Source organism: Natrix helvetica (assembly GCF_964273705.1).
Source record: "Natrix helvetica genome assembly, chromosome: Z".
Classification (NCBI taxonomy): domain Eukaryota; kingdom Metazoa; phylum Chordata; class Lepidosauria; order Squamata; family Natricidae; genus Natrix; species Natrix helvetica.
Window position 1 is genome coordinate 118,935,583 of NC_138554.1, and position 23,238 is coordinate 118,958,820.

Consider the following 23,238-nt stretch of genomic DNA (forward strand, 5'->3'; position numbering starts at 1 on the left):
ATCTCCAAATCATACTAAATATTTATTATATGATATATAACTCTTTTTACCAGTTTTTCCTTTTTAAGGAAATTTGTTGTGGGAATTTGTTACTAAAAAAGTAGATGAAACTGGATGAAGGATGAATGTATACCAAACAAATGTAGATTGAGTTCAAACATGAATGACAAAAACCAACTAGTATAATTTTAGAAATGCGCGTGTGCGCGCGCGCGCATACACACACACACGGTGGACTACAACCTATTTAAGGAACTGTTGTCTCTTTTTACTTTTGTTGCTACTTAAGGGACAGAAGAATTTTGAAGTTTATTTTTAAATCACAAATGTCTGGAGCTTATTTTTTTTTAACCAAAAAACAGACAGTTATTGACTAATCACCACAATATGTCAGGAAGAAGCTGTTGCCCAGAATCAAAAATAAAATAGGACAGAGGAAATGAATTTAAAATGAGAAACTGATGTTCTAATTGTAAACTCCATATTCGCCATTTAAACCCATTGAAATCGATAGGTTTCTGTATACATGATTCTGTGTTTGCTTTGCAGACTTTCATTTGGTGTTCTATCTCATTGCTTTCAAAAACTTTTTCCTATAATATAAAGGTAAAGGTCCCCCACACAGATAGGTGCTAGTCATTCCTGACACTAGGGGGCAGTGCTCATCTCCATTTCAAAGCCGAAGAGCCAGGACTGTCCGAAGACGTCTCTGTGGTTATGTGGACGGCATGACTAAACACTGAAGGCGCACGGAACACTGTTACTTTCCCACCAAAGGTGGTTTCTATTTTTCTACTTGCATTTTTTACATGCTTTCAAACTGCTAGGTTGGCAGAAGCTGGGACAAGTAACCGAAGCTCATTCTGTTATGTGGCACTAGGGGTTCGGACGCCAAACTGCTGAACTTACTGATCGACAAGCTCAGTGTCTTAGCCACTGAGCCACAGCGTCCCTATCATTTTTCCTATAGTAAAGTATATTAGTATAGGTGTGTGAAAGGAAGAGAAGAAGTATACTTATTTAATTTATTTATCTTTAGTCACTGAAGTACTCGGTGTGAGCTTAAGTGGACTCCAAGGGATGGTAGAGGACAGGAAGGCCTGGAGGAACGTTGTCCATGATGGGTCGGACATGACTTTGCGACCAACAACAACTTATTCAGCTATATCAGTGATGGCAAACATTATAGAGACCAAGTGCCCAAACTGCAGGTCTCTCTCTCTCTTGTGCGCGCACATGCGTGTATGCATAGCAGAGACCCAAAGACCAGCTGGCCTGCAGGAGGCAGGGCATCACAACACTGGAAGCTCTGCAAAAGGCCAGATCTTTTTCTTTTGTGAGCTTCTGTTTCGTCAATTGTAGGGAAACCTCTGTTTCCCTGCAAACCATGGCGAGAAACGTCATGGAGAAAAGCGGTGGAACTGAGCTGTGGCAATGGTGTATGTGCCCACAGAGAGGGCTCTGAGTGCCACCTCTGGCACACATGCCATAGGTTCGCCACCACTTATCTATATGATTGGCATATATGAAAGAGGAGACATGTCTTTTAATGATTCCTAAACACTCCATGTTGTTGTCATTTCTTTGCTGGCTAAATGCAAGTGGATAATATAGATTTTAAATTATCTTACTATAAACAAATAATGAACCACTTTTTTTTTTGCAAGATTCAAAGCCTTAGTTTTTTTTTTTTTTTATACCTTCAGTATAAAAACAGCATAAAACTGTTTTTCAGGCTATGTTTCTAAGAGCCATTCTTTCACCAAGTATCTCAGACCTTAAAAAGCTTGCACCCATAGCGGAGGGCTGTCTTGAGAATCCTTAAAATATGAAGTCTTCCTACTTTGTTGTAATTTTCTACAATTTAATTTTTATGTTTATTTTTTCATTTGCATCCCACCTTTATTAATTTTACAAAAAACCAAAAACAAAATTTGATTCCCCTCTAGCATTAGTGAAACACTGCAAGAAATGTGTTAAGTAGTTACCATCCAAGGGATTCACACCCAGCCAACTACCAATGGCGCTGACTGCAATACTATTGTGGTTCTTTTTAAGGACTGTGTTCCCCAAAAATGTCAGCTCTCTTTCAGGAAGAAACTTACTAGAGAGTATCTACCCATGCAAACCTATTTAAAGACAAATAGGAATTTGATGTAGGGGATAGATGTTGTAATTGGCCTCTTTTTCTGGTCTCCCTCTTAAAATATTTATGTACAAAGTCCACAGAGGCAAAAACTCTAATTTTTCTGCTCAATAAACAATTTCCCAGAGGAGTACCTAGTTCAGAGGAGCTGGCCCACATTCCCAACTTTCTATGTCTGTTATTGTGATGAAACAGAATATAGATATGTGTTTTAAATGCTGAAGGTAGAAGATAAGATTAAAATTGTTTAGCTTCCTAATAGAGAAAACTAGGTTTCTAGGTTATTGCAGGGGAAAAAAAGATATACAGTATTCCCAGAATAGAGCAATGTATGGAATCTTCTCTTTCTATATTATTCAGTCTGTCTTGATCATATTCCATAAGGCGGAATTGGGTTCTCAGATGTTCATTACAACTTCCTGAATCTGAAGCTTGGTCAACCATTCAGAGATGATGGAGAGTGAAACCCAAAACGTATCTGGGAATCCCAGATTAAGAATCTTTTCTAGTGCTTTCAAATTTGCCCTTAATAAGAAATCTATTTTAGGGATCATAGTCTGCACCAGTGGTGGGTTTCAAATTTTTTTAGAACCTTTCCTGTAGGTGTGGCCTACTTTGTGGGAGTGGCTTGCCAGCCATGTGACCGAGTGGGAATGGCTTGTCAGTCATGTGACTGAGTGGGCATGGCCAATTTGTAAAATGTGGTGAAACTCACTTAACAACGCTCTTGCTTAGCAACCAAAATGCTGGCTCAGAAACTCTGGCATTTGAAGTACACAAGTCAAGTTACAAGACCCTTGCACCCCTAACCCTTTAGAAAAAAAAACCCCAGGGGTGTTCAAACTTGACAGCTTTAAGACTTGTAGACTTCAACTCCCAGAATTCCTCCTCCAGTCATGTTGGCTCAGGAACTCTGGCATTGAAGTGTGCAAGTCTTAAAGCTGTCAAGTTATAAGACCCTTGCACCCATAACCCTTTAGAAAAAAAAAACCCAGGGTGTTCAAACTTGACAGCTCTAAGACTTTAATGTTTAGATAGGACTCTTAGAGGCAGGCAGGGTGATTGGTGAGCTAGCCAATCAGTGAGCGGCTGGTGTGGGGAGGGAGCTGGAATTGGTTCTAAACAGCATGATAGATTTGTGGAACCTCTTCTACAGAAGAGGTTAGAACTGGCAGGAACCCCTGGTCTGCACCAAAATTTGTTTGGGTAAATATTAATATACACATGTAAACTTCATAATAAACAAAATTAAATTTCTCTAGCATCTAAAGAATAATTTTCTGTGTTATTTAGTTCACTGTAGCCTGAAATGAATAATTGAAATTGTTCTTCAAATGTCCCATTTTTTTTTAAAGGAGAGCCATTTTAATAATGGTACTTGAGGTAGGATATCTCTACCCAAAACATATGGTCATATTCATTTAGACTCCAGGCAAGTGTTATCTCTTGAATTAAAGACTTACATTGCTGTAAATGCTGTTTCTGACCTCAGCTGTCTCAAATTGTTTTAATTGGTTGTAAAGTATTTTGGAAACAATTGACTGAAATAAAGTAAACACATACAAGAATAGAAAAGTCGTAATTCAGTGTATATTCAGCAGGTTCTGACCAATTCTGAAGAACCGGTAGCGGAAATTTTGAGTAGTTCAGAGAACTGGTAAATACTACGTCTGACTGGCCCAGCCCCCATCTATTCTTTGCCTCCTGAGTCCCAGCTGATCAGGAAGAAATGGGGATTTTGCAGAAACCTGGGGTGGGGACAGAATGGGGATTTTACAGTATCCTGTCCCTGCCACACCCACCAATCCATGCCCGCCAATCCATGCTATGCCCACCAAGCCCCGTACACAGAACCAGTAATAAAAAATTTTTGAATCCCATCACGGCTTTAAGTATTGGGAACTACCGATAAATGCTTTACATTTGTAATTAAAAAAGGCAGTATAGCAAAGCTAGGGAAACAAATAGGTTGTATGACCAGGAAATGTATTCAAAATAAGGCCAAGTATCTCAATTTGGAGCTAATATCATGGTTTTGGTTGTGAAAGAGTCACATTTCATAATCTCATCAGCCTCTCAAGTGTTTTATGTATCACTATCTTTTTCATGTCCTATTTAATTCATCTTATCTCCTTCTTAATCAAGATATTTTATTAGTGAACTTACCAGAAATCATTTTTCCAGATTCAGTCAAATATTATGGGTACAGCTCACATTGCCATTGAGATTGGTGCTATTTATCTGCTCCTGTAAATTAAAAGGAACAAAAGTCTGAATCATACAGGATTTCAGTTTGGTTTTCTAAATTGAACACCCCCCCCCCCCCCGGTACAGGATTATATTTTACAAAATTAGAACACAGTATGTATTTAAAATGTCTTTAGCCTACATGTGGAGATTTATTTATTTAATTTCCTGACTATTATTTTTCCAAATAATTCAAAGTGGCAAACATAATCAACACACCTTCCTCCTCCCATTTTATATTATTATGTTATGTTGTCTAATTTTTAATGAAATTACTTGATGCAATTATTAATGCAAAACTATTATGCAGTCTAGACTATTGTCATTCTTAAGGCAGATTTCTTTTTGGGATTCTGATACATATTTTTATTTCTCCCTAAAAACAGTAATAAAAAAATAGTAGTAGTAGGGAGCAGTGGAGGAGAAAAGAATGTTTCAGTTTTAGTTTTTCAGGTTTTCTTATTTTGTACCGTATCTGCTTTAATTTGATTTTTTAAAAATCGACACACAGTGAACTTATTACATTTGTTCATATTTTAGCATAATTCCTTTTGAAGTTTCGTATATTTTGTGATCTTGCAAGCTTGGACACACAATTTGATGCAATGAAACTGAAACTGAAACTGCTTTAGAAGTTTCAACCCAGTGAAATCCATTAGCTGAGTCATGACTGTTATTCTGAACCAAGGAAATAACATTACTGTTAATAATTTTTATTAGCTTTTATTTATTTTTCTTCATGAAAGAAAAGATCATAACTGTCCTTCAAGAATTCTCTGAAGAGAGATTGCTCTTTGACCTAAAGAAAAACAATGCTATCCAAGAATGTGAAAATGAACATTTGAGAAATCAGACTTTCTGGTTGATATTTGCTAACGGATGAGGTTGGTATTGATAGGTTAAGTGGGCTTCAGTCAACACCATTTCTCAGCTTTTAACTGGCACTTCAAAATAATAAAAGTTCTACTAATAACATTAATAAAAATATTAAGAGCAAATATTGTTAAGTAGGCACAAAAGGCTAGCGGAGTCGTGAGGAGAGTTAACTAGTCTTTATTGAACACAGCAGTCTCGACAATATACAGGAGAGAATCAATCGCAGGGTTCGTCTGACAGCTATTTATACGAAGCTGTCAGACGACCCAGCCAATCCCCAAGCCAGAGTTTCCCCGCTCTCAGCCAGGTCGCGTCTTAGCCAATCAGACGCGACCTGGCTGTTGCTAGTGCAGATGCCGGCTGTCAGGGGAAATTCCCTGACATCATCTGCCCGGACACAATACTCCTTCCCCCCCAGTGACTGCGCATATGCAGACGACGCACAAACGTAGTCACGCAAATAGTCTGGGCGGCGCCGGACCCGCCCAGAACGCCTCAGTTCGACAGGAGGCGCCGGAGAGGAAGGTGGTGTCCGTCGAAGCTCCTCCCGCAAGGGAGTGGAGCTCCGGGCGCCATCTTGGAGGCCCACCCCTGACGGAGAATGACAAGGCCCAGGTAGGCAGGGCCGAGGGGGCGCGGCCGAAGGCGGGCTTGAACGGGGAACTTCAGGGTAGGCCTGGCCTGACTCGGGGAAGGCCAGTTGGAAACCGGGAGGCAGACGCCTAAAGGGCGGCACAACCTCGACAATGGACGGCCGGGAGGCGGCGTCCGAGGACGGGAAGGCCCAGGCCAGCTGGACCAGGTGATCAGTGACTGGTGGAAGGGCACCAGGAAACGAAACGTTGGAGGGCTCAGGCGCAGCGACGTCGATGGCCGACCTGGCGGGGATGTTGTCGCTATTGCAGGGCAGGCGGCGCCTCAATTGATCCAGGTGCCGCCGCCATTCGGTCCCATCAGGTAGCTGGACCCTGTAAGAACAGGGGCCGGTTATGGCGGTGATGGTGGCAGGCACCCACCTAACCGCCCCTGAGAATGCCTGAGCCCAAACAGAATCGCCCAGAAGGAAAGAACGGGAAGGAGGCCCCAGGTTGCCAGGCTGTTCACTTGAATAGAGTGGGTGCAACCTATCCAAGGTGGTCCGCAGGCGCCGGCCCATCAGCAGCTCAGCTGGAGACTTCCCGGTCTGGGGGCAAGGAGTGGCATGCTGTACCAAGAGGTAAGCAGCCACCCTTGATGGCCAGTCTGCCACATCCATTCTGCCTAACGCCTCCTTGGCCGAGCGGACCGCCCGTTCCGCCCGGCCATTACTAGCCGGATGGTATGGGGCGACTGGGGCATGGCGGATACCCTGAGAAGCCAGGAACAGCTGGAACGCGGTGGATGCAAATTGAGGCCCGTTATCAGAGACAATGACGTCCGGCAAGCCATGGGTGGCGAAAAGCCTAGTCAGTTCCCTGATCGTGGCCTCGGCTGTGGTGGACCTCATGAGGATGAGCTCCACCCAGCGCGAATATGCATCCACCACCACCAAGAAGCCCTGGCCTCTGAAGGGACCCGCAAAATCTACATGAATGCGGGACCAAGGCCCACGGGGCAATTCCCATTCCCTAGGAGCGGCTGCCGGTGGTGCCGGTCGGGAATGTTGGCAGGGGGAGCAGCCGGCCACCCAGGCGGCTATCTCGTCATCAATGCGAGGCCACCAGACATAGCTGCGCGCCAGGCATTTCATGCGCACTATGCCTGGGTGGCCCTCATGAAGGCGAGACAGCACCTGATGGCGCAGGCTGGGTGGAATGACCACCCTATCACCCCACAGGAGGCACCCACTGTGAAGTGACAGCTCCAACTGCCTGGCCTTGAAGGGACGAAGGTGCTCTGGCACCGGTCCCTCAGGCCAGCCCCTTTGGACCCATCGCATGACCTGTGACAGGTCAGGGTCAGCCCTAGATTTTGAGGCCACCTCTCCGGAAGAGAGTGGCAGAGCCAAATCCGCTATGGCCAAAACCGACAGGCAAGGCACTGTCGGGGGGTCTGCCATGGGCAGGGGGCAGCGGCTGAGGGCATCAGCGTGCCCAATGTGCTTGCCCGGGCGGTAGAGCAGAGTGTAGCTGTATGCAGCTAGGAACTCTGTCCACCTAGTCATGCGCGGCGAAAGAATGGGAGGGGTCGGCTTGTTACCTGCCAAAAGCCCAAGGAGTGGCTTATGGTCGGTGAACAGAGTAAAGTGCCGACCATAGAGGTAATCATGGAACCTCTTAATCCCTGACACTGCAGCCAGAGCCTCCTTGTCAATCTGGCTGTAGTTGCGTTCTGCAGAAGTCAGTGTCCGGGAATAAAAGGCTATGGGGGCCTCCGAGCCATTGGGCAGCACATGGCTCAGGACCGCCCCCAAACCCACGGGGGAGGCGTCACAAGCAAGAGTCAAAGGCAGCTTGTCCGAATATTGGACGAGGACTGCCTCTGACGTCAGCAAGTCTTTGACAGCCGCGAACGCATGCGCTTCGCGGCTGCCCCAGCGCCAGGCTGCCGATCGGTCGAGCAACCGATGCAGCGGCTCGGCTAGTGACGCCTTATGCGGCAGAAATGGCACGTAGAAGTTAAGCAAGCCAAGGAACGCCTGCAGCTCCGTCTTGGAGGCAGGTGTGGGGGCGTTCCTGATGGCTGCTACCTTTGAAGGGGTGGGGTGAATTCCTTGGGCATCAATTGTGAAGCCCAGGAAATCAACCCGGGGCACAGCAAATGAGCATTTGCTGCGCTTTAATTTTAAGCCCGCGCCCCTGAAATGCTCGAGGACCTTCACTAGTACTTCGATGAGGCCTGATCGGCTGCTGGCGGCGATCAGGACGTCATCGAAATACGGAACCACGCCAGGGAGCCCATGGAGCAGCCGCTCCATAAGGCTCTGGAAGATCCCCGGGGCTATGGAAACGCCGAATTGCAAGCGGCGGCAACGGAAAGCTCCACGGTGGGTGACGATGGTCTGCGCGGCCGCCGCCTCATCATCCACCAGGAGCTGCTGGTAGGCCTGCGCCATATCCAGCTTCGCAAAGATGCAGCCCTGCCCCAAAGAGTGGAGCAGGTGCTGCACTACCGGAACTGGATAGGGGTTCGCCTGGAGGGCAAGGTTGATGGTGGATTTAAAGTTGGCGCAGAGGCGAATGGACCCATCCGCCTTAACTGGGATGACCAAAGGGGTCTCCCACTTGGAGTAATCCACCGGCTCCAAGACTCCCTGCACGATGAGCTTGTCTAGCTCCGCATCAACCTTTGCCCTCAAGGCGAAAGGCACCCTACGGGCCTTCAGCCTAATGGGGGCAACCTGGGGGTCTAGGTTCAAGGAGATGGGCGTTCCCTTATACGCCTCCAGCTGCCCATCAAATACATCAGAAAATCTGGCAAGTACGTCGGCCACGTCAGGAGGCGTGGCCACCACTTGCCTTACCCCGTGCACTGATAGGCCAAGTGCCGGGAACCAGTCAAGGCCCAGGAGGGCCGGCAAAGGCTTTTCCACTACTAGGAGGGGAAGGCACCCCGAAAAGTCCCCGTACTCCACCCGCACCAGGTGACAACCCAGGGTAGGAATTAGAGTCCCCTGGTAGTCCCGTAGGGTTGCGTCTGGGGATGAGAGCTGGGTCTTTGCGATGCCTGGACAGAGGCGGGAGAACTCTGCCCACGACAAAAGGGATCGGGATGACCCCGAGTCCACCTCCATGGTGCAGGGGGAGCCCTCAATGAGGAGCGATGCCTTGATGCGCTCCGCACCTGCACCCGTATGGAAGGCCAACTCTGCGGGGTTGGCGTGGAAGTCAGCGTCCACGGCGTAGCAGCCTCCGCGCGAAGGCTGCTGCTGCTGCTGCTGCTGTCGTCCAGCATGGCCTCCAGGTCGCTGTTTGACGGCGGCTGTGGTCGGGACGTCATCTGGACGCTGTGGCAAGGGGAACTGCGCTCGGCAGACCTGGGCCAAATGTCCTTTCTTAAGGCAGCGGCGGCAGACCGCGGCCTTAAAGGGGCAACCCGAACGGTCGTGGTTGCCTCCACAGCCAAGGCAAGCGGTCACAGCTTCCCGGGCTCGCTGAGGGACGCGTCTTCTGGAGGACTGGCCAATGCGCGCCACCGCGCCCTCCTCAGGGTAGTCATCTGGCAAGGGAACTAGTTCGTCCACCAGGCAAGTGCGGCCTGGCGGAGGCGGCAGGTTGAACATCTCCGCCATTGACTCGTCGGAGAGTTCAGCCGCCCTTGCCTGCTCAATGGCCCCAGTCAGTGTGATGTCTGCTTGTGACAGGAGCCGCCGGCGAAGGCGCAGATCTTTCACGCCGCTGACGAACTGCTCCGTGAGGTTGCGATCGAGGTCGGCAAACTCGCACCTCATCGCCGCTGTGCGAAGCGACTGGAGGAACTGGCTCACCGACTCCTCCGGCTTCTGGACACAGTGCCTGAAAGCATAGTGCCTCGCCACCCAGGATGGTGTGGGGGCGTAGTGGCACTGAAGACGCTCCGTTAATGTGGCCCAGTCCAGAGAATGGACTGGCTGAGGGGCGGCTAGTGAGCGAGCGGCGCTAAACATTGGCGTGCCGCAGCAGCTCAAGAAGAAGCTGCACTTCTCATCATCTGGTACATCGCGACGGCCATTGGCTATCAGATAGCACTCGAAGTGCTCCAGGAACGCTTCCCAAGTCTCGCCGTCGCAGCCAAACGGAACGAAGGTTGGCATCGCCAACATGGTCTCCTCAGGGATCGAGCTTGGCTGGCAGGAACGGGTCACCGGTACGATTGTGCCAAGATGGAACGTTCGGTGGGTTAGCGGCTGGATCCCATCCTCGTCGCCAGTGTTAAGTAGGCACAAAAGGCTAGCGGAGTCGTGAGGAGAGTTAACTAGTCTTTATTGAACACAGCAGTCTCGACAATATACAGGAGAGAATCAATCGCAGGGTTCGTCTGACAGCTATTTATACGAAGCTGTCAGACGACCCAGCCAATCCCCAAGCCAGAGTATGCCCGCTCTCAGCCAGGTCGCGTCTTAGCCAATCAGATGCGACCTGGCTGTTGCTAGTGCAGATGCCGGCTGTCAGGGGAAATTCCCTGACGTCATCTGCCCGGACACAATATAATTTTAAAAACACAAGACTCCTAAATTGCACTGCTCAGACAGATTCATCTATGAATAATTAGCTTCCAAATTCATACTTTGAATATGTAATCTTAAAGACAGTTTGTTCAAGTGTAACTATATATTTCTCAGTTGTCTGCCAAAATGCTTGCTATTTTGTCTCTCTGGCTATTGATTGTTGATTAGGGTAGCCAAGCAGAACTATTGAAAAGTTTTGCTCATATCTTTGCTTATGTCCACTCATAAGGAGACCCTGTGAAGGATGAAGATAACAGCTAAGGAAGTTAAGATGGTATTCAAAGGAGCTGAAAAAAATATTTATTTGATTTAATATGCGTGGATTTCAACTCCCCAAATTCCTAAGCCCAGAATTCCCAGAATTTTCCTATCAACAGTGTCCTTGAGTAATTTCCTATCTCATTTTGGGCTACATGATGATGCCTGCACTTTGTATGTTTCTTTCATTTTTATACTGACCTATTCTGTCAGTATGTTCAAATACATTTGGAAATACTTCCCTTGGTTATGAAAATAAGCATATTCTGTTGAATTCACAAGCATACACCTGGTTTGCATATTACACTAAGCTATTGTTTTAACCAAGTTTATGAAATAAACCACTGTCCCTTGAATGCAATGCTTAGTGATTATGTGCAGCCATTTGAATTTGTGCATTGCAGAAGGATAGAATGCACAACTTATTCTACAACTCTGCTGTTGCAAAGCTTGGTGCATTTTGTGATCATTTATAGACATCCATGGATACAAAATCACTTCTAGCTTTGAATTGCTCATCCTCATATGAAAATTATCCATATTGTTGCTGACATTTGGTTTGGTCACTCTAAATCTTCATAATAAATCAAATGTGGTTCATTTCCTTTCCCAAAGGACTTTTGAGAATTGTGTCATTGATAAATATTCCTGAATTTGATCATGAAATGACAAATGAATTTTTAAAAAGGAAAAAAAGAGGAATGGTAATAACAAACATGAGAAAGAGTAGATCAAAATAATAAAGGGGTAAGAAGAAGGGTTATGGAGATTTGTCCAACAGCTGAGGTCTTCTCTCTTCTGAAGTTTTGGAAACTGTAACATAGGTGATAGTGAGAAATTTATTTGGGAAATCAGAGCCTTAGTTAAGGATCAGGGATCTCCACAAAGGGATCAACAAAGGCAGAGTTTCAGCTATGATTGCCCAATTGAAGTCTTTCCTACTTTTCATGCACATATGATGCATGGAAAATGGTTGCACCTTGATTTTGTTTATCCCCACTCCTAATACTCCTATCCCAAGCTAATCTTTGTTTTCTCACAGACACCCTCACTTAGGTGGGAAATAAATGACTCATAGTGGCCAAGGAAATGGACAAATCCAAAATATGCATAGTTCCTTGAGAAACCCTTCACAAGAGTTTGCATTCTACTAACCCTGACCTGAAAAAACATATAATAGAAAACTGAAATCATCATTGTAATAAAGAAATTAAATTGCTCTAGGACTTTTGAATTAAAACAAATAAATACCTGCCATGTATCACCCCAGACTGAACCATTGTCAATAAGAAAGACAAAAAAGTCTGGCTAATAGATGTGGCAATACCTGGGGTTAGAAAACTAGAAGAGAAGGAACTGGAGAATACAACAAAATACAAAGACCTGTAAATAGAACAACTATGGCAAAAAAAACATAAATAGTTCCAATAGTAATAGATGCCTTGGGGGCAATTCTAAAACAATTGGAGCACTATCTGGACATCCTCAGCATTGGCAAAATCACCACCAGTCAATTGCAAAAGGTAGCTTTACTTGGAACAGCTTACATTCTGTGATGATACCTTTAGCACCATTAAACATCAACATTTCCCTATTCGAAGTCATTGGGAAGGACTTGATGTGTGGATAAAAATGCCAAATCCAGTCTAAACATGTGGCTGGCTGTGCAATGAACCAATAATAACCTGATTATCACCAGCGTAGAGTAATATCTCTATTCTACTCAGTGTAGCCTATTAACAAGAATGCTTCTCACAGACTAAGGAGCCTGGCCATTTTCTACAATAATATAGCAAAAGCAGCAAGCCATAAAGCAGCTTTACTGTATTATGATGACAACAGAGCCCTTCCATTCTATTTCACAGATGAAAATGGGCACACCCTTATGCGCTGGTAATAAACATGTCCTTACACCAAAGGTTTTTTTTTTTTTTGCTTGAGCAACTCCATCTCTTTCTCACATGCTGGTAAAGGCTTTTCTTTGCTTCAGGTATTGATTTATTTTACAAGCAATGTATCATGTGCTGATTTAAAAGCAAAGAGATTTGTTCAGTTAAAGATGTATACTAGAAAAATTTAATTGGGCCTTATAATGTGTTGCTAACCATTCAAAATCGGCTTTAGCAATAGCTGGCAAATAAGTGAATCTTATTTTCTTTCATTTATAAGAGATAAGTAAAATTGCAATTAACTTTTTTTTTTTAAATTTGGGAAGGAATATTGGAATCGAACTGTTTTCTGTATGTACATCCCACTATGCTTGAGCTCTAAATTACCATAAAATGCTTCTCCAGTTCCAGTTCCAATGTAAGGATACTATAATATAATATTATAACATTTCTGGCTTTTTTTTACTTTCTATTTATGTAGGACTAAATTGCATAATGCTCTTTCTTTTTTCTTTCTCTCTTTCTCTTTCTCTCTTACCATTCCATTCTATAATATAGTTAATTGTAGGGGATACCATTCATTACTTTCTAAAACTTCAGAACATTAAAAACTGTACAGAATTTATGATCTTACTTTATTCTTCTGCATCCTGAAAATGAATCTCATTGTTGATTAATATAGATTAAAAGATGGTGTCAGAAGTAACTGCCCTCTCAAAGATTATAATGGCTGCATGCTGAATTGTGATAAGCTCATTTTCCTGATGTATCATTTCTGGCATGGTAAAAAAGATGGAAAGGCAGAAAAACAGCCTTCTATTCATGTAGAAATTGTAATAATGTTTTGGTGAGCTGAAAAGAGAGCTGACTTTTTGTGATTTGATGAAAGGCAAAAGAAGAATTGGCAACATGCAGAATGATAGTGATTATATAGTTGTGTTATCTAAGTGCTCAGTAGGTGAACAAAGTAGCACATTTTCACATTTAATATCTAATGTAGGAACATACCTATAATTATAGTATATATTGTGACAAGGGTATATAGTATACAGGACTGGTGTTCATATGGATATATTTATATACATATGGATATATTTATATACATGTACACTACAGACAGAATATACACTTGCCCCTCATTTCCAGAGATGATTTTATTTTTTTATTTTTTAATATACTAAAACCAGGGATGTCTCCAGGGAATGTCAAAAAACATGACAGCCACAACAATGGCTATTATGGTTTTACACACACCCAAACCCACCTTTGTGCAATGCATGTAAAATGCAGGTAAAAACCAAGATCTTCTTAGTTTTATATGCATGTGTGATATTCATAAAAAAATAAGCTTTGATTGTAGCATAATGTCTATAATCTTGACTTTTCTGACACATCCTTAGACCCCCTATGAAGACCGAGAAAATGCTTGTTACTTTTCAGATGGGGGTAGATATGCCAGAATACCCTCAAAGATCCAAACAGTGGATAGGCACAATATTTTATTCTCTATAAGGTCTATTCAGGAAAGCATTATTGGAAGAAATGAAGGCCATCAGAGCAAAAGCAACTGTACATGAAAAATGAATGAAGGCTGGAAGGAGATTAGTGACCCACAAGAAGTCAGAACAAGGAACTGAGAGTTAAAACCTAGTAGTAAGACATGGGTGGGGGTATGAGGAGAGAAAAAAAATTGGTTCCTCCAATTGTTCAATATCATCCTGCACCCAATCAGCTCCCAGCAGAGAAAACAAGATGGTACCCAACACGCAGTTGGAACTATGAAAGATTTCTCACACCAGAAGTTAGCAGTTCCCACTTAAAAGTTTTCACTCCACTCTGCTTCTAAAAAGCCTATAAATTAACAAGAATATATTTTTATCTTTTTTTATTACTCTAATTCATTTCCTTTTCACACTGCCCCGTCAATCACTGTGTGTGTTTAAATACAAAGCACATGCAGATGTGAGACACATTTTATGTGAATATTCATGAACTGAGGATATTCCACCTATCAAATTTGGTTTTCAAATTGACTATGTGAATCAGAGTGTTCTTTTAGAGTTGTTCACCAGATAAATTGGAAGCAAAGAGGTTTCTTCCTTTAATTTTTTTCGAAATTCAAGGGAGGAGAACAATTCATCATTATACCATTTTAATGAAAAAAGAGTTTTGCCAAAGAAATCTTGTTTGGGTAATAATTTACTTTCCATTTGTTGTACTGAAGTCTTTTTCAAATATCTTTTATCAATGGTTTTTACAACAACAACAAAAAAAGGCCTGTTCTGAACCATTCCTGCTGAATTGTTGGCCTTGAAATGAACTACTACAATGTCTTCATAAAGGAAAATGGGTGTGTCTTTCATCTTGTCTGTCTTTCTTTCTTCTAGTGTATACCAATTAAAGGCCTGGGATTTGTGCTTGGAGCCTACTCGTGCATTTGTAAGACTGGATTCTATAATCCCAAAATATTTTCAATGAACATCTTTCACAGTAAGTGCCTTTGCTTGAGTCTGCAAGAGAGAACACATTAATAATGTAAGATTCCCTTTTATCCTTGTCAGGGTTATGCACTCGACTCTAACATTCTGCAACTCAGGGATTATATAATCACTTAAGGAATTTTAGGCCTGTGGTTTGTCATCTGTGATGCTCTCTACAGTTTGTAAAACATATCTACTTTTATGGGTATTTGATTTGTAAAAGCTTTGCTCCTGGGCTGTTACAGTTTTCAGAACCAATGTAAGGACAGCAGCTGTTTTAAAATGCATATTAGTTGTCTTTTTTGTTAATTTTAATCCTTCCCCTATATCAGTGTTTTTCAACCTTAGCAATTTTTGGATGGGTGGACTTCAACTCCCAGAATTCCACAACCAGCATTCTGGGAGTTGAAGTCCACTCATCTAAAAATTGCTGAGGTTGAAATATACTGTATTTCTCTATATAACTCAGCTGTATTAAATGTTTAAATGTATGCTCAGTCTGCAATCTATAGAAATTACAACCCGTATTCTCAAATTCATGGATGTCTTTAAATCTGTTAAATTTAACTTTCTGAAAAGGGAAATTTTCTCAGTCCCCCTTGGGCTAGTAGAATGAATAATTTAATCTGATCAGACAGTCATGAGTGGTGTACATAATTAAATACAGCGAGATATTTCCTTGTACTTTTTTATATTTGTATATAAATTATGTCCAGTTTACTCTCAGGGGAATCTATAGCAGTGGCTACCCACTTCGAAATAAGTCTAAGTCCTTCTCCCTTTGAAAGTATGTTGTATTTTAAAATTGTATTTGTCAGACCAATTCTCGAATACAGCTCATCTGCCTGGAATCCACACTGTATATCGGACATTAATACAATCCAGCAAGTCCAGAGGTATTTCACGAGAATAGTACTCCACTCTTCTGCTCACAATAGAATACCCTATGCCACCAGGCTTGAAATTTTGGGCTTGGACAACCTAGAACAAGGTCTCGCCTAAGCGTAGTACACAAAATTGTCTGCTACAACATCCTACCTGTCAATGATTACTTCAGTTTGAACCGCAACAATACATGGACAAACAATCAATACAAACTCAAGGTTAACCGCTCCAAACTGGATTGCAGAAAATATAACTTCAGCAACAGAGTAGTCAATGCCTGGAATGCTTTACCCGACTCTGTTGTTACATCCTCAAACCCCCATAACTTTAACCTTAAACTGTCTAGCGTGGACCTCAGCCCTTTCCTAAGAGGTCTGTAAGGGGGCATGCATAGGCGCACCGGCGTGCCTACTATTCCTCTCCTATTGTCCCCACTTATTTGTACCTATTTCCTATCTTCGTGTCCATGTTTATACTTATACCTGTTATCTGGTACATGTTTGACAAACTAAATTAAATAAATAAATCAATAACGTGGCAAGAGGTTGCAATAACTGGGTCACCCCCATCACTTTAAAACTAGTGCCTATTGTTAACAATGCCCCTGTTTATTCTCATGATATATAATTCCACCCCATAAAAAGTTGCCCTGTTGGCTTGCATGTGTTGGCTTGCATGGTACTATTAGTACCTCTGGCTCCCACTATCTCTAGGCTTAATGATCCTGAATTCTATGATAATTTGTCTCTCCAAAGAAATGTCTCTTCTTTGTGATTTTGCCCAAGGAATACTGACACTGGCAGTTTTTTGGAAAGCAAATCACATACATAAGCACAAATCTACCACTATAAAAATACATGAGTTTGTTTACAAGTAAATATGAACACATATATCACGGATGTTAGATGCAAAGAACAATGGAATCTGGATCACAAACATCCAAACAGCTACTTCTTAGAATTTCTCTTGACTTCCATCTAGTGGACATTTGGATTCTTGCAACCCAATTATTGTAAACTTGTATTAGATACAGCAGCATCTGAAAGTTTGCAGGAAACCAGAGACATGGTTTTCCTTCTAGAACAGGGGTGTTAAACTTAGGCCCCGCAGGCCCGATTCGGCCCACAGTGTGCTTAGATCTGGCCCGCAGGGATGCCCTGGAAACAGCAAAGGACCGGCCCATGGTGCCTCTGCCAGCCAAAATGTAGCTTGGGGATGGGCTTGTGTGGCCTCCACTCAGCTCAGTTTTTGCTGGCAGAGGGCTGCAGGAGGCTGTCGTGGCAAAAAATGGGGCCTGGGGACACATGTGTCCTTCACGGGCTACATTTTCCCTGGCAGAGGCCTAGCAAAACAAACTAAAAACAAAACAAAAGGAGAAATGTTTCCCCTTTTGCATTTGAGTGTGCAAGAAGGGACAGAAAAAGAGGAAGGAAAAGTGGAAAGAAAAAGAAGGAAAGATGGGAAGAGAGCAAGGAAAGAAAAATAAGGAAAGGAAGAAAGGAGAATAAAGAGAAAAGGAAAAAGAAGAGAAGGGAAGAAGGAAGGAAGATTATAATGAGAGTAAGGGAGGGTCTGAAGGAAGTTTTGCCACATCACATGAGTGATGTTGAGCTGACCACACCCACCATGGCCATGCCCACTAAGGCCACACCCACCATGGCCCCCATAGTCAAACACAACTCTGATGTGATCCTCAATGAAATTGAGTTTGACACCCCTGTTCTAGAGCTCCTTCCTCCAATTGTTGTTGTTCAATCACTAAGTTGTGTCTGGCTGTTTGTGGCCCCCTAAAGTATAGCATACCAGGCCCCCAATAGTCCTCCTGGGGGTTTGGCTAAATTCATGGTCATTACATCAGTGATACCATCTAATCATCTCATTGTCTTCTGTTCCTTCTCTTTTTGCCTTCAATCTTTCCCAACATCAAATCTTCTCCAATGACCTTCCTTCAATCAGCTAATGTAATATATGCCTGAGAATTTTCAGTACAGAAGTTCTGCTCTCTCTGACAATGAACAGGGAATAATGGCCAATGACACGAACATGTGAGTGCAGAGAAGAATTGACAGGGAAGAAAGCAAAAGTTATCTCTTGGTTCCAGTTAACACATCTAGCCTTAGAAATGGAAGTGCCAAGCAATACTTCTAATAATAGGGCAGAATAATTATAGAAAAAAAATAGTGAAGAAATGAAATTATAAATGAGTTGGCAATATGTACATAAACCTAGAATTTATAAAGTATTTATATGGCAAATTCAAACTGGATTAAGCTTATTTTAGATGTGTTTCTTTCAAATTGTAGCACTAAAATTAGCATTCATGGTGATAATTAATAAAAATCCAAAGCCAATATTAAATAAATGCTGGCACACATATATCCAATTGCAAGAACATTGCATAGAATTTACATAGATCGTTGCTTCTGAGGAACTGAATTTTTTTTTCAAAATCAGGCTCTCAGCCTGCCAAACTGAACATATGTCTCTTTTCAGAACCAAAAGAGTAAGATAGCTCATATCAAGTGTCAAACTATGAAAGAAAAAGCCACAGGTTTAAAGTCAGTAATGTACCCTTGTCACTTCTCTTGCTACATAAAACAAGACTACGAACTCCAGACGTCTAAGCACTGATATCATTGAAATGAATGCACATTGAGAATTTTATAGTACATCAACATTCAGTCATGACCTCAAGAACAATTTTGCAAAGCTTGAGGAAAAAGAAAAATGGATTTGGACAGAATAAAAATAGTGCAAAATGTTCTTACAGGAGAAAACATCCTTCTCAAGAAAGAGAGAAGAAAACACGGTGGACCCCTAAATAAGGTTGGAGGTAGGGAAATATTGGAGATGAGCAATACAATTTGAGTTATAATTATTGAGAAATTGCCCCCCTTAATTTTCAAGGGGATTTAGCAAAACATTTAGGACTAAGAGCAGAGTGAATCATGCTTATTTGCTAATTGGGCAGCATTTCTTAATTACAGCTTTAAGCCAGTCCCCAGGTGATTCAGTTGAGAAAGTGGGTTAGATGTGCTGTTTTCTAAAAACATGCATTTTACATTCCTACTTTAGTTCAGAAAGCTATTTGTGCCCAGCTCAAAAAGCAGAATTTGCTTTTGCAACCTCCAGTTCTCTGTGAAATTTCCTCAGCACATTAGTTTGAAAAAAGATTGTTTATCTAACAGCCAGCTCTGCAAACCCAGCAAGGAATCTGAAAGTCAAGCTGTGTTCTTGCTTGCTCACCATCATTAATAATCAAGAGTTTGCCGGCCAAATGCCTCTATCACTTAAAATTTTGCCATCTTTCTGCTTTCTGTAAGGCTGCACAGTTGTAGGTCGAGGCAGAACTGGGAGGTAAAGTGGGCTTCCACGATGGCAGGGCAGATGGGATTGTGTTTGCAGTTCTGTTTTTCAGGCTCATGCCAAAAAATAGACAAATTGTTAATTTTTTGGGAACTGCCTCCAAAGGCTCAGGAAGCAAACCAGTCACAACTGGAAGCAGTGGGAAACTGCCCCGCTTCAGAAACCTTGCAGAGAAAAGGAGCAAATGGCTTTAAATACCCTCTAAATGGCATGAAACAATGATACAGATGCTAGCAGGTAGATATCAAAATCAGGTATTCTTACATGGCAAGGAACCATGTAATGAATAGAATGAAAAGCAGGTAATCTGGATCATGAGCAAATATTTGGAGATTAGATTTATAAACCAATGGCTAACAAGTTCCAGGCTAAGGAGGTCTGCCCAAATTGACACGTGCATATTATTCAGAGGTCATCTTATGCTTTCATTAGTAGATCATGTCTGTGAATGTGTTGGTTGTCTTGTTGAGTTTGATCATCCTGTGTGTAATCTGTTGCCTACGGTTCCATTTTTTGTAGTCCCAAGAAACCTCTTCAACTGCATCTCAATAAAAAACCAAAGATGCTCCAAATCCATAAAAGCAATAAGAACTCCTCAATTCACCCACGTGCATCACATGGGTTTTTGCATCATCACTCACCTGTCAAAGCCCCAATTTTCCCCAATCCTGTAATTGCTTTACTCACTGGGAGATTATTTTATATCTTAAGACCAAAGACATCCCAAGATTTAAATCAAGTCCAGATGTGCTGTGTATCCACAAACATGACTATATCAGAAATATAATTGATTGCAACATAATGTTATGTTCAAATGGAATGTTTTTTTTTTTAAATCATAACTACGTAGTAAGAAACAGTGGACAGCTCTCAGTTTACTGTTATAAGACCTTTCCTATGTGGAAAATTGGTCCATACATTTTCTTCTTTTTCCATCCTCTTCCCTTCTCTCTTTTTCCTTTTTTGGATTATATATGTGTCTTTAGTCCAGGTAGAGGTGTCAAACTGGCAGCCCACGGGCCGGATGCATCATGCCCGCCCCAGCTCTGCAAAAGGAAAAAATGTTGTAATACGTCACATGATGGCAACATAACACTGCAAGTTTGACACCCGTGCTTTAATGTATGGCAGAAGGAAAGTAACTCCCTCCCTCCTTCCCTTCCTTACACTGTCAGCAGCAAGGAAGCCTTGTTTTAAGAGGAGCTAAGAATCCTCTTCACTGGCCTCACAATTGAGCCATTGTCACTTTGGTAGGAAGTTATAAGCATTACTTCTCTCATACATATACACCAATCCTGCCTGCAGGACCTTTCAGTATGTCCCTTTTTTGTTGACAAAATAATACATTACTACAGTATTTCTCAACTTCAATATCTTGTGGACTTCAATTCCCAGAATTCCTCAGCTGGTACTGACTGGGGAATTATGGGAGTTGAAATTCCAATTTCTTAAAGTTCCTGAGGTTGAGAATTGTAATAGATTAATTTTAACAAATCTGAAAGCCAAATTCTCGCAGAGGTCTTTTGGAATTTAGACCAAAGGGTGCATAAGATTACACTGAAGACTGCAGGCTGACCCAGCTATATTTTGATTTATTTCCATCTAATTTGGTAGGTTAGAACTGCGGCCTACCTATGAAAACTTCTTAAAACATCAAAACGATTCAGAGATTGTTTAGTTGGATTATTAAAATTAAAGACGTTTTGATTAAAATAAATACATGTAAAACTTTTTTCTGAGTCAACTGTATCTCTCTAAAAATAAGTGAATATGTAAGAACAGTGTAAGAATGAGAAATAATTTACACATTTTTTTTCATATCATTGAGAAAGTTTCCATTTTTGCAAAGATCCTCTTTTCCCACATCATTCTTCATTAAAAAAAAACCCTTGCAAGTAAATTATTTTCAGATATTTCTGTGTGCAGTTTTGCATACATTCCATTGTAGTAGATATTCCTAAATGTGCTCATATCATGAAAGTTGCTGGTATGTCATTTGGAACAACATTTGTATTATAAAATTTAATCCTAATGAACAATTGTAATATTTATAAACAATAAATATTAAATTAAATAATATCTGGGTAATGTCAGGCTTTGGAGCAGATGACTAAAAATGAAAAAAAAATCAAGGAGGTATTCACTGATGATAGTTGAATCTATTGGGATCTATTTTCACAACTGAACTGAAACTTATAAGCTTGAGAAGCAGCACTTAAAATTTGTCTTGTCAGTTTATATCACAATAGTTCACTCATCTGGAAGAATTCCTGCAAGATAATGCTTTACATTATCATCTATCTATATTATAAGTGGTGAAAGGTGATTTAATGCTCAAGAAACATAGCTGTGCTAGCTGGTTTTTAAACTACAATGTATATTTTAACCTGCCTATGTATAATCATGAAGTTATGCCTTATAAACATCTGGTGATCTTTTAACTTTAAGAAAAGTAAACAGTAGTCCAGTAGTCCACTTAAAAATGTAAGTCAAGCCAATTTCTACAGCACTCCAAACTACAACTTCAAGTGATGAGTTATATATGTACATAAGTTGTGAGCAAACAAATAGAATAGAATAGAATTCTTTATTGGCCAAGTGTGATTGAATACACAAGGAATTTGTCTTTGGTGCATATGCTCTCAGTGTACATAAAGAAAAATAAAATACATTCGTCAAGAAACATAAAATACAACAATTAGTAATAGTCATAGGTTACTAATAAGCAATCAAAGTATACTAGGAAAGAAATAATACAACATAAAATTTAAAAACACAAGCAACATGGTTGTAGTAATAAGTGGAAAGAGATAGGTACTAGGAAAGAGATATCAGATGATCCCAAATAAAGTTTATTTAAACAGACACAGTTTACAAAGATAACTGAGGTTCTTCAAGTCTGTAGTGCTCACATATAGTTGTTAAATGATTCAGGCTCAGCTAAATAATTTAAATGAAGAACTTTGACAGATAATGTAAAATTAAAATTGGACATACATTCATAAAGAAAGTAAGGGGAAGCTAACAGACTATGTTGAGTAATGTTATCAAGGAACTACTGATTAAAAAAATTCCTGTGCATTATGAATAATGGTATGGAAAGAATATAAGAAATTATCTCAAGCCAACAGCCTAGTTAGATAATTTAGTTTATGGACATTAGGGCAGTTCAGAATTGATGTAGAAGATGTACTTTAAGCAATTCAAAATTAATTATTTCAATTCTTTTTCCAAGCATCTATAGCCCTAATGGGCAAAAATAATCTTACAGCTTTTCTTCCCTCTCTAGACAGTAACATAGATTGCTTCACTAACATTAAAATTTCTCATCCCCTGCCGCCTTTCTTCCCCATTTAAATAACTTCTGCAACTTATGGCCCCAAAACTTAGCTTGCACAACAACAAGGGAAATTTGGATAATGATTTCTGATCTCCAAGAGGTACGTGCATTTTGCAAACGGTCTCTGTAGTTATGGTCCATCAAATGCCAGGGTAAAACCTGCTCATGAAGGCAGCCAGAATAATCTTCTGTATTTCTACTACTTGAATGTATACTCTTATCTTTCCTCTTCCATATCTGATACTTTTAGGGAAGGATGCTGAGAGCCATTTTTCTAGAAGTGAGATGGCTGAGGATTTGTACACCTGCTTGCCCTGCAGGGAAGGATGTTCTGACTGTACAGATGATACTCCCTGCTATGCACAGGAGGACCACTATTTACGACTTGCTATCATCTCCTTCCAAACTCTCTGTATGCTGTTGGACTTCATAAGCATGCTGGTGGTCTACCGTTTTCGCAAGGCAAAGGTAAATGTACCATTTTTTTAAAAAAAACCCACCTTCTCATTTTGTTTGTCATAAATAGCTTTATCAGGAAATTATCTGTAATTGTTCCAACAGTCTTAATAAGTAAGACTTATTCATAAATTGGGACGCAATGGCTCAGGGGCTAAGACGCTGAGCTT

General features: G+C 41.6%; 1 protein-coding gene across 1 annotated transcript in view; it reads left to right on the forward strand.

Annotated features, from left to right (window-relative positions):
• Positions 1 to 23,238, forward strand: part of GPR158 (G protein-coupled receptor 158) — a gene marked incomplete at its 5' end in the record, with an annotated part of 148,882 nt that overhangs the window by 69,682 nt on the left and 55,962 nt on the right. The window contains 2 exons of the mRNA XM_081970675.1: positions 14,929 to 15,031; positions 22,863 to 23,080. Of these exons, the coding sequence (XP_081826801.1) occupies positions 14,929 to 15,031; positions 22,863 to 23,080 (321 nt within the window). The remainder of the gene's footprint in view (positions 1 to 14,928; positions 15,032 to 22,862; positions 23,081 to 23,238) is intronic.